General features: G+C 35.9%; 2 protein-coding genes across 5 annotated transcripts in view; both read left to right on the top strand.

The window, feature by feature from the left end:
* Nucleotides 1-13,464, top strand: part of HOXB3 (homeobox B3) — an 81,340-nt gene that overhangs the window by 20,302 nt on the left and 47,574 nt on the right. Inside the window, exon 1 of one of the 4 annotated variants that reach the window (XM_077459767.1) lies at nucleotides 5,129-5,324. The exons of 2 other annotated variants lie outside the window; for them this stretch is intronic. The gene's annotated coding sequence lies outside the window, so the exon portion shown is untranslated. Of the gene's footprint in view, nucleotides 1-5,128; nucleotides 5,325-12,938; nucleotides 13,078-13,464 lie in introns of those variants that run through there. One more of the 4 variants, XM_077459769.1, reaches the window with a different exon arrangement.
* HOXB4 (homeobox B4) lies at nucleotides 8,084-13,008 on the top strand. Its single transcript, XM_077459773.1, has 2 exons — nucleotides 8,084-9,103; nucleotides 11,980-13,008. Exons 1-2 carry the CDS (start codon nucleotides 8,701-8,703, stop codon nucleotides 12,291-12,293), a joined length of 717 nt encoding a protein of 238 aa, XP_077315899.1. The 5' UTR covers nucleotides 8,084-8,700; the 3' UTR covers nucleotides 12,294-13,008.

Here is a 13,464-nt window from a genome sequence, read left to right as displayed (position 1 = left end):
ACTGCTATGAATCCAGACTGTTCTGTAAAGGTGTATACAGTTTATACACACTGTTATAAAGCCATACTTTTCTGTAGATGGGTGTACAACTGCTATAAATTCAGACTGTTCTGTAGGTGTGTACACACTCATATACTTCCAGACTGTTCTGTAGAGGGGTGCTATAAATCAAGACGGTTCTTTAGAGATGTGTGCACACTGCTATAAATCCAGACTGTTCTGTAGAGGTGTGTACACACTGTTACAATTCCATACTGTTCTGTAGAGGTGTGTACACACTGCTATACATCCAGACTGTTCTGTATAGGTGTGTACACACTGCTGTAAATCTAGACTGTTCTGTAGAGGTGTGTACAAATCGCTATAAATCAAGACGGTTCTGTAGAGGTGTGTACACACTACTATAATTCCAGACTGTTATGCAGAAATGTGTACACTCTATTATAAATCCAGACTGTTATGTAGAGGTCTGTACACACTACTATAATTCCAGACTGTTCTGTTGAGGTGAGTACACACTGTTATAAATCCAGACTTTTCTGTAGAGTTGAGTACACACTGCTATAAATCCAGACTGTTATGTAGAAATCTGTACACTCTATTATAAATCCAGACTGTTAGGTAGAGGTGTGCACACATTGCTATGGATGCAGACTGTTCTGTAGGTGTGTACATACTGCTATAAATCCAGAGTGTTATGTAAAGGTGTGTACACACTGCTATAGTTCCGAACTGCTATGTGGAAATGTGTACACATGCTATAGATCAAGATTGTTCTTTAGAGGTGTGTACACACTGCTATAGATCAGGGCTGCATTTTGGATTTGTGTCCACACAGATATAGATGTAGACTGTTATACAGGGGTGTGTACAAACTACTATAGATCAAGAGTGTTATGTAAAGGTGTGTGCACCCTGCTACGGATTTAGATCGTTACATGGAGGTTTTTACACATAGATAAATAAAATATGTATACAAAGGTGTGTACACATACATATGTATAGATCGATGCTTACATAAATGTCTATACACATTACTATAGATTTAGAGTGTTTTTAAGATAGGTGTATACCCTACTATAGATCTGTACTGTTATGTTGCGGTGTGTACACATTGCTATATCTCTAGACTCTTATACAAAAGCATATACACTGCAATCGATTCAGATTGTTATATAGAGGTGTGTATACACTGGTATAGATTCAGACTGTTATGTGTAAGGTGTATACAGTGCTATAGTTCTAGGCTGTAAAAGTGATGCACACATTGCCTTAGATCCAGACTGGTAGGTGTATACATACTGTTATAGATCTACACTGTTTTATAGAGGTGTATACACAGTGCTCTAGACCAAGACAGTTAAATAGGGGTGTGTAAACACTGGGATAGTCCAGACAGTTATATAGGGGTGTGTAAACACTGGTATAGACCAGACAGTTATCTAGGGGTGTGTAAACACTGGTATAGACCAGACAGTTATATAGGGGTGTGTAAACACTGGTATAGACCAGACAGTTATCTAGGGGTGTGTAAACACCGGTATAGACTCAGAGAGTTATATAGGGGTGTGTAAACACTGGTATAGACCAGACAGTTATATAGGGGTGTGTAAACACTGGTATAGACCAGACAGTTATCCAGGGGTGTGTAAACACTGGTATAGCTTCAGTCTAAACACTGGTATAGATTCAGACTGCTATGTGTAGGTGTACACAGTGCTATAGTTCTAGACCATTATAAGGAGGTCCTTAGATACAGACTGGTGTGTGAAGGTGTACACACACTGCTATAAATCTAGACTGTTTTTTAGAGGTGTATACACACTGTTGTGTGTTCACAGTGCTATAAATCAAGGTTGTTATGTAGAGGTGTGTACACACTATAATGTATTGAAGTGTTCACATTGCTACATATTTAAACTGTTTTGTACATGGTACTCTAGTTCCATACTATTGTGTAGAGGTGTGCACGCTACCGTAGATCCATACTGGTGTGTAGAGGTGTGTTTACACTGCTATATATCTAGACTTGTGTCTAGTGGTGTGCACACACTGCTGTTTACAGAGATGTGTACACCGTGCTATAGCTCAATATGGGTATAAAGAGGTGTGTATACACTACCAGATTGTTATGTAGATGTCTACACACACTTCTATAGATCCGGCATGTGGACTTGTGTACACACTGTTGCAGATCTACACTACCCAGGTTGTTATGGTGAGGTGTGTACACACTGCTAGAGAGAAATAATATCAGTACCCAATCAGATCCAAGGGATTTTACGATTCTTTTTCACTAAAATGAGTAATAGTGGTGATTGCAGGATGGGGTAAATGTTTATTTTAGATAACATCAGTACCAAATTCGGTTCCTAGTTTTTTTTACAATTCCTTTGCACTAAAAATGGATGGAAGATGGGGTGAAATGTATACTCATAGTAAAAATGCATCACATAATGCGACCGATTTATTAATGTAGGACATAACTACATAATTATAGATTTAATTTAATAATTCTATAAGTATATACTAATAAGTATAATTTAATTAAATAAAGTGAGGTAAGAAAAGGCATTGCTTCTACACAAGATAAAACATCGATCTGTTTTGAAGCCAAGGGGTTTACTAAAATGATGGTAAAATTTATTTTAAATATTTCAAATGGAGTATCAGTGTTGTCTATGCACAACTGCATAATGTGCTTTGCATTCAAATATTGCACAGGAATGAGAATCCAACATACATGGCTGTCATCGTTTTATTACATAAGCGTGATAATATCAGGAGGGCACGTGATCACAGTAATGTATACGTCATATGGGCTAGTAATACAGATCAGAACTGAAAAGCAGCATGCCATGCCGAAATTATTATTATTGTGATTTTTGTTATTAGGCCAAGCCATATCACTGAGTAAAAGCCCCCCATATTACTCTCAGAACATTCCAAGGAAGGGAAATGGCAGATATAGTAGAAATCAAGTACTGCAAGTGGTGCAAATTTAAGAAATGTCTTTTTTTTTTTTTGCAACCAATGACTTAGTATATTTCATAATAACTACAAAAGTCTATTAGTAATGTACATTTGACACGCGGATCGTCCTCTATTAACAGTAATAATAAGAAGAATAACGAATTTAATCATTATTATTGGTCCCATTAGTTTGTACGTCAGAATATCAGATGTCACACAGGTCATGTTTCACAAGGTTTCCAGATCTATGGTAGTGCTGCTCCTATCATAATAAACAATAGGAGACGTTTCTACAACCAGGGTTAAAAGCACATCAAATATATCACACCGAGAATCACTGTGCAGTGCAAGTTTCTATTATTATTTTTTTTAGTCTGGGATATTCAAGAAAAATAACAGGAAATATACAAACAATAGTTCAATATCATCACGTATATTAGTAAAAAAAAAAAAACACACAGCTTGTTATAACAATGAAAATAAGGAAAAAAGAATACATGAGCTAAAAATTAATAGATTAAAGAATCTAATTGCACAGCTATTTACGTTTATTAAGCATTTGAGATTCTTATTCTTTCGCTTTCTTTCTTTCTTTCTTTCTTTCTTTCTTTCTTTCTTTCTTTCTTTCTTTCTTTCTTTCTTTCTTTCTTTCTTTCTTTCTTTCATTCTCTCTTTCTTTGTTTTTTTTTGTTTGTTTCTTTTTCTTTCTTACTTACTTTTTTCTTTCTATCTATCTATTATGTTGTTGTTGTTTCTGTTTAGATTATTATTATTAGTAGTAGTAGTAGTAGTAGTAGTAGTAGCATGTTATTGTTGTTGTTGCTGTTTAGATTATTATTAGTAGTAGTAGCAGTAGTAGTAGTAATAATAGTAGTAGTAAAATACACCAAATTCACTCAATTTACAAATGATACATACTAGAATAAAGGATCCCTATTTCCACAATATTATCCACGTGGCTGCAAAGCTCCTTCTGTTATAAAGTATGAATCCTGACTACCAAGCACAACCTGTCTCATGTTTACAGAAAATACACCTGTAATACACGTTGAACAAAGAAAAAAAAGGCAATTGTTTGTTTTGGAAGCTCTATTGCTATGTTAAAGATAGGAAAAAAAAGTAAGATTTTTTTTCTATGTAAATAGCAACCCAGATAAGTATGTGCATATATCGGTGTGTGTGTGTGTGTATATATATATATATATATATATATATATATATATATATATATGTGTGTGTGTGTGTGTGTGTGTCATGGCTAGGTTATATATATATATATATATATATATATAGTGTTATTATTATTATTATTATTATTAATAATAATAATAATAATAATAATAGAAAATATAAACAAATAATATATTATTAATACTAATAATACTATATATATATATATATATATATATATATATATATATATATATATATATATATATAGTATTATTATTATTATTATTATTAATAATAATAATAATAATAATAATAATAATAATAATAGAAAATATAAACAAATAATATATTATTTGCTTTATTTGTTTATTTATGCACATGTTTTTATTTATGCTGTTTTCTTTAACTATCAACCCCTATGTGTGTAAATAAATAAATAGATAGATAGATAGATAGATAGATAGATAGACAGATCTATCTATCTATCTATCTATCTATCTATCTATCTATCTATCTATCTATCTATATCTAGATAGATAGATAGATATACAATATCAATGCTCTCTCTCTCTCTCTCTCTCTCTCTCTCTCTCTCTCTCTCTCTCTCTCTCTCTCTCTCTCTCTCTCTCTCTCTCTCTCTCTCTCTCTCTCTCTCTCTCTCTCTCTCTCTTTCTATATATCTATATATAACATATGAATGCTCAGGTTTTGATTTTTGAATACAGGGGTCCAGAGTGGATGGACCGAGGAAAGTCCATGCAAATCCAGCAATCCAAGCAGCCCATGCCCCAGTACTGCTGAGCAGCCATGGTTCCTGAATGTGCAGAGTGGGAGAGGCCAGGACAGGGTGAATCGCAGGTCACAGCTTGTAACTAATATGAAAATGCCAAAGGCAATCACACACCACGCCTCACTGTTTAACAAAGACTGACAAAAGTATGAGATTAATTTCCCCCCCAAAAAACGGGGACCCGGGAGTCCTATAAGCTCACAAGGCCTGCTACTGACCAAGAGAAGGAGCAGATCCCTTTAAGAAGCTGCCCTAAAATTGCATCTAATATATGGAATCAGGAGGATGAGGCAGAAGATAAGGAGAGGGCTTCATCTATATTTTCTAGAAGTGTGCAGTCCCCTCTAGGATGGACAAAGGCACAAGGCTGAGGCATGGACTGGTAAAGGTATGTGGCTCTAGAGAAGAGGTGGGGTGGAGGCACAGCAGGGGGTGGGGTGCTGAGGTCAGCCAGGTAAGAATAATATTCTTAAGAGAGATATGTAGAGTTTTACTATGCATGGCACACTTGATAAACTGCTGTGTAAATGAAAGGCTGCTTTGTGCTGAAATTAGTTTAATGGTAATATAATTTGTATTACTGAACCTAGGCCACAAAGGGAAAGGTTTGCAGGTTTAAGGAATGCTTCTCCTGATGGCCTTCTGCTTTAAGAAAAGGGGCCAACATGAAGAAGGCCTCTGCTGTAGATGGCTGGCAGAGCTCACTGGGAAAGGTGGCCTACTAACTACTGCTAGGTCACCTGTCATTTTGAAAGCTATCACAAAAAAAGGGGAAAAAATTAAGAACACAAAAAAAAAAAAAAACATATTTAGAAGATTTGGCAAATTATAGGTTGATGTATTTCCATACAGTAAGGGGGCCGAATAAAAGTGAAGCTGTGATCCCTTTAAATAACTAAATATGTGCAAAGGTATATTTGCGTGCACCTGATTGGATTATTGCAATAAACACTGTTTTTCTATAAATGTTATCTTTGCAAAGTGAATTCATATTTTACATGAACTTTGCTAAGTGAACAGTCTTTAGTAAATCAACTTCAGCAAGCACTAAAGGTGTGAAGTATCCTTTTTTTTTTTTTTTATCAAAAGTGTCTCTTGTAGAAAAGCCTTTAAAAATATATAAAAGGTCAAACCTAGAATCGCTGGCTCCTTTCTGCTGACCATACACTATACAATGTGATTGTACAATCTCCTTTAAATCTACAATCAGCGACATACTACAAGGGCCTGCCTACATATATGTTAGAAATTAAAATCAGTTGCTTGGATTTTCTTCATATTAAATGCTCTACAAATCAAAAGAAGATGGTATAGAGCTTGTACAATCACATTGTATAGTGTGTGGCCTCCTTAAGGCAGTTTCTCTGTCCCTGTGCTGATTACACACGGTGCAATCTCCATAGGTGACTTCCAGTGGGTTCTGTATTATGATTATATTATGAAGGGTAATTTGTATTTTTTTTTTAATTTTAATAAACTCAGAGTGACCTGCTAAATGTTTGTGCTGTGATTACGATCTGTTGATTGAGTCATTTATGCAGATAAGTGGGACTATTCCGCAGACATTTTAAATCACCGGATTAGTACCATAAATTGGTGAGAAATATAATTGAGGGCACTATTATAATGTCATGTTTTTTTTCCCTTCTAATATACTCTTTTGCTGGTTCTTATTTTGTCACTTAGAATAATGACTTCATTCAGCTATTTATGGCCTGTTGAGAGTTTAAACCTTAACGACCATTTTTAATGATAAGGGGTTGAAAGAAACGTTCATTAATGCATGTATGGTTTAATATGAGTATGAGCTTTGTATGTACATTGTATTGGGCAGGTATTTATACTGCAAATGTAAGTGTCCCTACCTCAACGTGTGCCCTATTTTCTGTTGTAATTGCTCATTGATTTACCTATAATAATAGTCACCATTATATATATATTATATATATAGTTATACATCTAGTTATATGTAGTTACCATTATATATATATATATATATATATATATATATATATATATATATATATATATATATATATATATATATGTGTGTGTGTGTGTGTGTGTGTGTGTGAAATATATATATATATATATATATATATATATATATATATATATATATATATATATATATATATATATATATATATATATATAAAATCCATGCTCAGGTTTGATTTTTTAATGCATGGTTGCAGAGTGGATGGACCGAGCAAAATCCATGTAGATCCAGAAAACAAAGCAGCCCATGTTCTAGTATGCCCATATATATATGTGTGTGTATATATATGTGTATGTATATATATATATATATATATATATATATATATATATATATATATATATATATGTGTGTGTGTGTGTGTGTGTGTTTTGTGGTACTGGATTACTTCATATTAGCGATCTGTGACGTAATAATGCACGATATTTGGGAAGGATTTAAAAAAAAAAAAAAGAAAAAAAGACAATATGGATTCTTCTACTCCGACTCTGAAGAATGCAGGCAGATAAGAGAAGATACGAGCAGATTTGTCTGTCTTCTGTATGTACCCTGTAGATCCGAATTTGTGTGAAGACAGTGGGGTCACAAATTCGTGTCTGGGGGGATATGCAGTTGACATAAACGCTACGGACACGGGAGGAACATACGATATTGCATACATGAAAATGCCTGTTTTGTGATATTAATAAAGTTTGGAGATTATTAGATTGTTTGTGGTGTGTTTTATTCACTCCGAACATCTAATAATTAATATAATTACCTCTAATTATTAACATTGATTAACATAGAAAGGCACTATAAAATTCTTATTTTTCTTCTTCTTATTATTATTAATAGTATTATTATTATTATTATTATTATTATTATTATATTACTACCACCATTATTACTATCATTTTTGTACATTATTATTATTATTATTAATAATAATTTATTGTATTAATATTTAACTTTATTATTAATAATAATAATAATAATAATAATAATAATAATAATAATAATAATAATAATATCATCATCATTATTACTATTATCATTGTTATTATTTTAAATTATTATTTTAACATTATCATTATTGTTATGTGCAGTATGTCTCGTCGTGGTGCCTTTTTTAAGCTAGGTGATCATTTGCTGTAGTTCATATTTCTTCATTTTTTTTTTTTTCCTGTTGCTTACTCTGACTTCAAATGAGCAATTTAATAATGTGACTAAATGGAATTTAGTAAAGCAAGTATCACGAATTAGTAGATGAATTTTCTATCGATCCAAAACAAGACAGATTTGTCTCTGCCAGTTCTGCCTGCAAACCTCTGTCTGCAGACACAGAAGAGCAGTGCGGCAGCTGCAGCCACACCACCTCCTCCTTGGGATTTTTGCTTTTTTTTTTTCTCATTAGATTTTTTTTGTAGTTTTAAAGCTTCTAGCTGGCACATCATCTTTGCAGTACATTAACTAGAGCCTATTAAAGAGTCAGGGGGGAGTCCCATCATAGAGTGGACCTTCATATAGGGGGCTCTACATGGTACCCCCCCTTATGTATTCAGAGGGGTGGGTAATGACTTACTGGATGATTCCTGCGCTATGGAGCACGTTTCCTTATCCGGGGATGGTGGGAAGGATCCTATTGGCTCCTGCTGTCACATGCAAAGCCAACTTTGTTCACTTGACAGTAAAGTAGGAGGGTTTTACCAAACAGGAAAACGACTAGGACTACAGGAATAAATTGTACATGGGGTTTTTTGGGTGCAATTCAAACAAATAAATGACCATGAGTTCGTTTTTGATCAGCTCCAATTATGTGGACCCCAAATTCCCACCGTGTGAGGAATACTCCCACAGTGATTACCTTTCCAACCACTCTCCAGAGTATTATAGCAATCAGAAGAGAGAAAACAGCTTCCAGCATGGAGCAACCTACCCCCGAGCAGCCTGCACCAGCCAACGCTACTCCTCCTGCCAGAGCTCCGAACGCCAGTCTTCCATGTTGGCTCCCCGGACTCACCCCCAAGTTGGGCTCCTTCCTGAAGACAAGCATCCATGCCAGAGCACAAGCCCCACTTCACCTCCGTCCTGCAGTCAAATATCTATGGACCACAAGCCCCCACCATCCTCCTGCCAGAGCCCAGTGGTCTACCCTTGGATGAAGAAGGCGCACCTCTCCACTGGTAAGTCCACCACTTGTCTCTGCTCTCTCTCCACTAAAGCCAGCAATTGGAAATCGTGTGTCCCTTTTTAAATTTACGATCTCCTGTTTTTGCAGGGTGGTATAATTACATCCTCCATAAATTTTTATTGCCCTGCCTGGCCAACTGCCTTTGAAGTAGAGTTTACCATCCTCCTTAAATTTCTCCAAAGCCTCTTTTTAGTGCTCTGGACCTTCCTACATTAAGGTTTTATGTGGTTTCTAATTTGTGTTTAAGTGGCAGATTGGGTAAACTTTCACTACATCCTGTCACTTTAACGTGGTGCTGTTAAAAAGTTCATAGCTCTCATGTAACAACTAGGAGGACTAGGGGGACTAGGGGATAGGTTTAAGCAGCGCTTGTGTATTATTCATGGCTGGGGGGGGGGGGGGGGGGGGGTAAGCAAATACTCTACTTAACATCAGTGTTTTTTTTTATTATTCATGATTATTAACTACAAGGACTTCCACGTCCTCTTGTAACTGTTAAAAAGTTCTCATATAACCCATAGAAGGAATAGGGGACTGGGTTTAGGCAACGCTTATGTATTATTCATGACTTGGATGGGGGTAAGCAAACATTCTACTTAACATTTTTTTTTTATTATTCATGATTATTAACTAAACGGATATCCATGTTCTATTGTAGATGTTAAATAGTTCATGCATAACCCTTACGTAACACAGCCTTATATAACACATAGAAGGAATAGGGGACTGTGTTTAGGCAGTGCTTTTGTATTATTCATGTCTTGGATGGGGGTAAGCAAACACTCTACTTAACAACATTTTTTTATTATTCATGATTATTTACTAAATAGACATCCATATTCTCTTTTATATGTTAAACCGTTCATACCTAGCCCTTATATAACACATAGAAGGACTAGGGGCCTGGGTTTAGGCAGGGCTTTTGTATTATTGATGGCTTGGATGGGGGTAAGCAAACACGTTACTTAACATTTTTATTTTTTTATTATCCATGATTATTAATTAAAAAGACATCTATATTTTATTGTAGATATTAAATAGTTTATACATAGCCCTTATATAACACTTACAAGGAATAGGGGGCTGGGGTTAAGCAGTGCTATTGTATTATTAATGGCTTGGATAGGGTTAAACAAACACTTAATTTTTTTTATTATTATTATTCATGATTAATAACTAAAAGGACATCCATATTCTCTAGTAGATGTTAAATAGTTAATACATGGCCCTTATATAACACATAGAAGGGACAGGGGACTGGGTTTAGGCAGTGCTTTTGTATTATTCATGGCTTGGGGGAGGGGGGGTAGGCAAACACTCTAGTTAAGGACAGTGTTTTTTTTTTATTTTTTATTAATCATTATTAACCAAAATTATATCCTTATCCTTCTAACTGTAAAAATAAAAAGTTTATAGTTCTTGTGCAATAACTAGGCGACTGGGTTGTTTAGTCCATAGCTCTCGTGCAATAACTAAGCGACTGGGTTGTATAGTCCATAGCTGTTATGCAACGACTAGGGGACTGGGTTGTATAGTCCATAGCTGTTATGCAACGACTAGGGGACTGGGTTGTATAGTCCATAGCTCTCATGCAACGACTAGGGGACTGGGTTGTATAGTCCATAGCTCTCATGCAACGACTAGGGGACTGGGTTGTATAGTCCATAGCTCTCATGCAACGACTAGGGGACTGGGTTGAATAGTATTCATTGATTGTGGGGAGAAGAAAACACTCAGTTCTTTTTTTTTATTCATGATTATCAACTAAAAGGATATCGTTATCTTCCTGTAATTGTAAAACAGGTCATAGCTCTCATGCAATAACTAGGGGACTGGGTTGTATAGTCCATAGCTCTCATGCAATAACTAGGGGACTGGGTTGTATAGTCCATAGCTCTCATGCAATAACTAGGGGGCTGGGTTGTATAGTCCATAGCTTTCATGCAATAACTAGGGGACTGGGTTGTATAGTCCATAGCTCTCATGCAATAACTAGGGGACTGGGTTGTATAGTCCATAGCTCTCATGCAATAACTAGGGGGCTGGGTTGTATAGTTCATAGCTCTCATCCAACAACTAGGGGACTGGGTTGTATAGTCCATAGCTATCATGCAATAACTAGAGGTCTGGGTTGTATAGTCCATAGCTCTCATGCAATAACTAGGGGACTAGTTCATAGCTCTCATCTAACAACTAGGGGACTGGGTTGTATAGTCTATAGCTATCATGCAATAACTAGGGGTCTGGGTTGTATAGTTAATAGCTCTCATGCAACGACTAGGGGACTGGGTTGTATAGTCCATAGCTCTCAGGCAACAATTAGGGGACTGGGTTGTATATTACCCATTGCTTGTGGGGTAAGAAAACACTCCGTTCTTTTTTTTATTATTCATGATTATTAACCAAAAGGATATAGTCTTTTTCCTGTAATTGTAAAACAGTTCATAGCTCCCATGCACCAACTATGGAGCTGGGTTGTATAGTTCATAGCTCACATGCAATAACTAGGATATGGGGTTGTATAGTTCATAGCTCTCATGCAATAACTAGAGGACTGGGTTGTATAGTTCAAAGCCATCATGCAATAAGTATGGGACTGGGTTGTATATTACCCATGGTTTGTGGGGTAAGCAAACTCTCAGTTCTTTTTCTTTTTTAAATTCATGATTATTAACTAAAATCATTTATTTATTTTACTGTAATTGTTAAACAGTTCATAACTCTCATAACTAGGAGGCTGGGCTGTGTAATATTCATGGGGGGTAAGCAAACATCAGTTCTTTTTTTTTTATTATTCATGATTATTGACTATAATGGACTTCCATATCCTCCTGTAACAGAACTTGTACTGTGTGTGATTTTTTGCAGTCAATGGTTCTTATTCTGGGGGAGAAACCAAGCGCTCCCGCACAGCCTACACCAGACAGCAAGTCCTGGAGCTAGAGAAGGAGTTTCACTACAATCGCTATCTGACCCGCAGGCGTAGAGTCGAGATTGCGCACACTTTGCGCCTGTCTGAGCGTCAGATCAAGATCTGGTTCCAAAACAGGAGGATGAAGTGGAAAAAAGACCACAAGCTTCCAAATACGAAAATAAGGTCCAGCCCAACGTCGAGCCACCAGGGGCCGGGGGGACCCCAAAATCAAGGCAAGGGGTCCCCAATAGTCCTGCAGCCTCAATAGAAAACTAGACATTCTTGTTATTTATATGAAAGAAGGACTGAGCTGGGGGTGAGGCAGCTTTGGCTTTGTTCCTTGCCTCATTCAGGAGCCTGTAGATAGATTTCAGATTTGGAGAAGATAGATCTATGTTTCATCTTTAATCACGCCAAACTCTTGCCCATTTGTCATGTTTACACTGCGGTACAAAGGATGAACCTCGCTTGACAGAACCGACGCTCATATTAATAAATGAGGCTCATTGTCCTGGCAGAACTGTATTTTCTCTGCCTTTGTTGCTACAGCAGGACGTCCAGTGTCGGTTCTGACATCTACACACATATAAAAAAAAAAGAAAAAGAAAAAAAACATGTCCTATGTACATAGCCAAGACTGGTGGTGTGACTTAGAAGTCCTTCTTTTGTAGATATTATTGTTGTACAATTGCTAGTATATTTCACCCTCATCCTTAGCACCCTGTGGGGGACTGTAAACATCTCCAGACCTTCACCTAGAACAGATTATGACATGGCAAGATGGGGTGAAGCCTTTATAATCTCCAGCTGATATGTCAGTCTACTCTATATATATATATGTATATAACAAATGTAAAGAACAAGCAAACAAAGAGCAGGAGACCCCTGAACACCAATTCTGGACTTTTTTTGTTGTGGGATCTGCCTCTTTTTTTTTTTTGCTTCATGTAAATATTATATAAATAAATATTTTTTTTTCTCAAGTGGATGTGTGTTTATGTGTGATTGCCAACTCACCTCCATTTAGGGAGAGCCTACAGGCAAGTCTATCTGTAAGTAGTGTTTATCTTTTACATTATTTGTTACACTGTACATAATAGATGACACCATCCTTCTACAAATAACACTTCACTGAAAGTTTATTTTAGCATAACTTTAACCCTAGCTAGTTAGGAGGTTTGTAAAATGATATTACTTTAACTCTAGCTAGTTAGGAGGTTACTAAAAGTATACTACTTTAAGCCTAGCTAGTTGGGATGGTGCTAAAATGATATTACTTTATGCCTAGCTAGTTAGGAGGTTTATAAAATGATATTACTTTAACCCTAGCTGGTTGGGGGGTTTCTAAAATGATATTACTTTAACCCTAGCTAGTTAGGAGGTTGCTAAATGATACTACTTTAAGCCTAGCTAGTTGGGATGGTGCTAAAATGATATTA

The sequence above is a fragment of the Lithobates pipiens genome, unplaced genomic scaffold, assembly GCF_037356315.1.
Source record: "Lithobates pipiens isolate NorthernLeopardFrog02 unplaced genomic scaffold, aLitPip1_a1.2 Scaffold_28, whole genome shotgun sequence".
NCBI lineage: Eukaryota > Metazoa > Chordata > Amphibia > Anura > Ranidae > Lithobates > Lithobates pipiens.
Note: the sequence above shows the minus strand (reverse complement) of the source record. Positions and strands in the feature narration are given on the sequence as shown.

Bases quoted from the DNA above. Each gene is read 5' to 3' on its own strand.
- HOXB4 (XM_077459773.1), top strand. From the start codon at position 8,701: ATGACCATGAGTTCGTTTTTGATCAGCTCCAATTATGTGGACCCCAAA. The intron at 9,104-11,979 runs GTAAGTCCACCA...GATTTTTTGCAG, and splicing joins GAAGGCGCACCTCTCCACTG to TCAATGGTTCTTATTCTGGG.